Source organism: Tupaia chinensis, unplaced genomic scaffold (assembly GCF_000334495.1).
Source record: "Tupaia chinensis unplaced genomic scaffold, TupChi_1.0 Scaffold000437_1, whole genome shotgun sequence".
Classification (NCBI taxonomy): Eukaryota; Metazoa; Chordata; class Mammalia; order Scandentia; family Tupaiidae; genus Tupaia; species Tupaia belangeri.
The window spans coordinates 77,663-81,524 of record NW_006159942.1 but is presented as its reverse complement, the minus strand read 5'-3'; the positions used below and the strand labels follow the sequence as shown (position 1 = coordinate 81,524).

General features: G+C 51.1%; 1 protein-coding gene across 1 annotated transcript in view; it reads left to right on the top strand.

Annotated features, from left to right (window-relative positions):
- Window positions 1-3,862, top strand: part of BOC (BOC cell adhesion associated, oncogene regulated) — a 91,227-nt gene that overhangs the window by 74,177 nt on the left and 13,188 nt on the right. The window contains exons 11-13 of the mRNA XM_006155115.3: window positions 1,594-1,753; window positions 2,139-2,249; window positions 3,439-3,645. Of these exons, the coding sequence (XP_006155177.2) occupies window positions 1,594-1,753; window positions 2,139-2,249; window positions 3,439-3,645 (478 nt within the window). The remainder of the gene's footprint in view (window positions 1-1,593; window positions 1,754-2,138; window positions 2,250-3,438; window positions 3,646-3,862) is intronic.

The window sequence follows — 3,862 nt, the reverse complement described above, 5'->3', positions numbered from 1 at the left end:
GTACAACTCTGAGATGTGCAGAGTTGGCAGTTAATATTTTCATCCTGGAAGATGGGGTGGATGACCCCTCACCTGCTGGGGAGCCTGGAGCTCCTGTATCTATCATCTGTCTGGCTATCTATCTATCTATTTATATATTTAAAGAGTTAAGAATTTGGAGCCATTAACGATTAATCTATAATAGTTGCAATTCATTCACACTTCTTAAGTTCTACAGGATCAACTGGGTGGTGCGCTTAGTAGCGTCCTGGACCGCAGTGCTAAAAGCTACATTTCTGATTGTGGGTGTGGGTCCCAAAGTTGGCCTGAAAATAAGCCAGGTGTATGCCTGAGTGCCCAAGATCCTGATGAGCTGGAGGGGTGGGGAAAAGGAATGCAGTGTGACGAGTCCTTGTCGATGTTGCTTCTATCTAATGTGCGCATGTGTCCTCCATAATATATAAAATACAGTAAAAACTTTTTTAAATGTTCAAAGCAGGGCCAACAGGTGGCGTGGTGGTTAAGGACACTGGACTTGCACATGGCCAACTTCAGTTCAAGTCCCAGACCTGGCAGCTTGCTTTCTCACTTTCCCTCTCTCTCTCTCTTTCTCATTCTGTTTTGTTATTTTTTTTTTCTGGTCAAATTAAAACAAACCAACAAATAAGTAAATAAAATAAATAAAGTTAAATAAAATAATTCTTCAAAAAAATGTTCTAAGCAAGAACTGAGGAGAGGAGAAGAAAACTGAAATGACAAAAGCGTCAGAGGACAGAGGATGTGGAGAGGGACAGACAAAGGCCCAGGCATTTGATGGGAGCCTGCCATGTGCCAAACCCAAAGTGAGGTCCTGTCTAAAAACTGTCTAGTTTAATCTTCCAAATAACCCAAGAGATTGATTTGCTTTATTTTAGAGATGAACAGTTCAAAGGTCCGAGAGTTCAGGAACTTGCTCAGAGTTACACAACTGGGATATGAACCCAGGACCTTCTGCTCCCAGACTTTTCTTTGGAGGATAAGGTTACCATGCTGAGCATGCCCTTTGGAGTGACATCACAGTGTTGCACTCACTAGCGATACGGCCTTGAGAATTCCTCGTTCCTCTAGGCCTTCGTCTCCATGTTTGTGAAGTGGGGACACTATTAACACTGAGCTCTTGCCAGCTATGAGGGAGCATGTGATGGTGCAGCGTTCCTTGCCTAGCACATAGTGAGCACTCGGCAAGGGCCGCTGTGTCGTTTGCACGGCTGCCTGTATTATCTTTCTCCTTGTCTCGTTAGCATATAAGGTGAAGAAACTGTGTTTGGTATAAATGCAGCAAAGAGAAAGAGGATTGGGGAAGTACGGGGAGGAGGTCTTCATTGAGCTTCTCACCAGTATCAGTCAGGCCTTCAGACCTTTCCTACTGAGGTTTCTTTAATGGCATTATTCAGTGACGGGTCAGGGAGCCTGGCATGACTGTGCCAGTAAGGCTGGTGACATCCCACAGCCTGGCTCACAGCCACCCCTGCCTCCCACCCTCTTGGGCTCACTTGTGCTCCCCTTGCAAACCACAGCCCTCCTGTAGCCCTGGGCCGAGAAGCTGGTCCTGACACCAGCCACCTTCTCCAGCAGGTCACCAACTCCTCTGATGACTGGACCATCGCTGGCATTCCGGCCAGCCAGCATCGCCTGACCCTCACCAGACTCGACCCTGGGAGCTTGTACGAGGTGGAGATGGCAGCCTACAACTGTGCCGGCGAGGGCCAGACCGCCATGGTCACCTTCCGGACAGGTGAGGGTCAGACCTTGCACCCTGTTCCATGGGCCCGTGCTGGCTCTACCAGGTCCATGTGGGAACCCCTGTTCACCTTGCCCGTCTGGAACTTTGGTTTTCCTTCCAAGTCCTGCTTCCCTGTGGTTTATGTGCTCGGACTGAGGCCCTGCCTTGCACAAGGAGAGTCGCTAGGTGCCGCTCTGGTACCTCGTCCCTCTCACGCAGCAGCAATACCTTGACAGAGTTGGGCAGAACTGGGACTCAGGCCACACCTTCAGTGTCCTGTACTCCTGTCTGCATCGCCTAGTCTTACCACTTGGCAGAGTCTCCGTCGGAAGGGCTGTGTAGGCAGGGAGACCTGGTGCACCCTCCTCCCTGCTGATCTCCACCCTTTTCCGTCCAGGTCGGCGTCCCAAACCCGAGATCATAGCCAGCAAGGAGCAGCAGATCCAGAGAGATGACCCTGGAGCCAGTCCCCAGAGCAGCAGCCAGCCAGACCATGGCCGCCTCTCTCGTAAGCCCCAGCCACAGGGGGGCATGACAGGAGGGGTGAGGAGTGGTCAGGACTGCCGTGGTCTCGGGGCCCCGTGGCCACAGGTGCAGCAGGGTCCTAGTTCTGTAGGTCCAAGAATCCCTCTTGACATTTGTTTGGCATCTCCCCAGTTAACCGCAGTGAGACGATGTAAGTTGGTGCTTTTCAAATAAAAGATTGGATGGGCTGGCCACATGGTGCAGCCCTTAAGCCCTTGGTTTGAATCTTGATCCTGGTGACTTGAAACTTGAAAAACATGCCAGGAGCATGTGCATCCCAAATCCTGATGGGACAGAGAAATGGAGAGAAAAGGATTTCAGCACCACTGGGAGATTCTCTCTCTCTGGTGAGCTCTCACTTCAGCAATTATTGGGTTGTTTGGACAGTCATGACACATTTTTGCATAGAAAACCATTTAAAATATGTCATGACTTTCTAGACAACCTAATAAGACAACATAAAAGCATGGGGCCGGTAGGTTAAAGGCACTGACCACATGGCTGACCACGGTTCAAGTCCTGGACCTGGCAGCTTGCTTTCTTGCTTTCCCTTTCTCTCTCTAGTCAAATTAAAAAATAATAATAATAACAAATGGAATTAAATAGGTAAATAATTATTTCAAAAAAACCAAAGGGAACCAGCAGTTAGCGTAATGGCTATGTTGCTGGACTCCCACATAGTCGACCACAGTTCGTGTCCTGGACCCAGTGGCTTAAAACTCACGCCGGGCACATGTGTGTGCGTGCCCAAGATCCCGAGAGGAGAATGGAGGAGAAGGGATTGCGGCGTGGCCATCCCCTCTGGAGGGTGATTTTTCGCTTTCTGTCTCTATGTCTCTCTCTGTCTGGCGAGCGCACGCGCCCCATAGCGAAAACCTCTCAAAATAAATAAATAAATAAAGACTAGAGTCTGTCACCAGACAGCTGACCCTGTGGGACAGAGAGCAGCGAGGGAAAACAGCTGGCCCTTGGCCTCCAACTCTGACTGCATAAGCACAGGCTGGTCTGAGGGTCTTCCCAGGAGAAGGCAGCATGGGTACCTATGGAAGGTCTGATGCAGACGCTGGGCTTGGGCCTGCAGTGAGGGCAGCACTGTGGGGCAGGCCAGGTCCAGCTGGGAGATGGCCATCATCACAGAGTACGCCTTCCTCACCGTGCATGGTCTTCCCTAGCCCCGGAAGCTCCAGACAGGCCCACCATCTCCATGGCCTCTGAGACTTCCGTGTATGTGACCTGGATTCCCCGTGGGAATGGAGGCTTCCCAATCCAGTCCTTCCGTGTGGAGTACAAGAAGCTAAGGAAAGTGGGAGATTGGATTCTCGCCACCAGCGCCATCCCTCCATCGAGGCTCTCCGTGGAGATCACAGGCCTAGAGAAAGGTAGGTCCCTGGCCACCCTCCTGCCTGATCCTGGCTGCCCCTGACCACCTGGAGGAGGAGATTTGGAAACCTCTCCTCACTCAGTCCTTCACCCTCTGGCCTGTGTGCCCACATGCTGTCATAGTTGTCACCTCTCCCAAGGCCTTTCTTGCCCCCTCTTTCCACAAGAGGGTCCAGAGCCACTTCCCCTTTGGCTCCTGTTCGATGATGATGGACG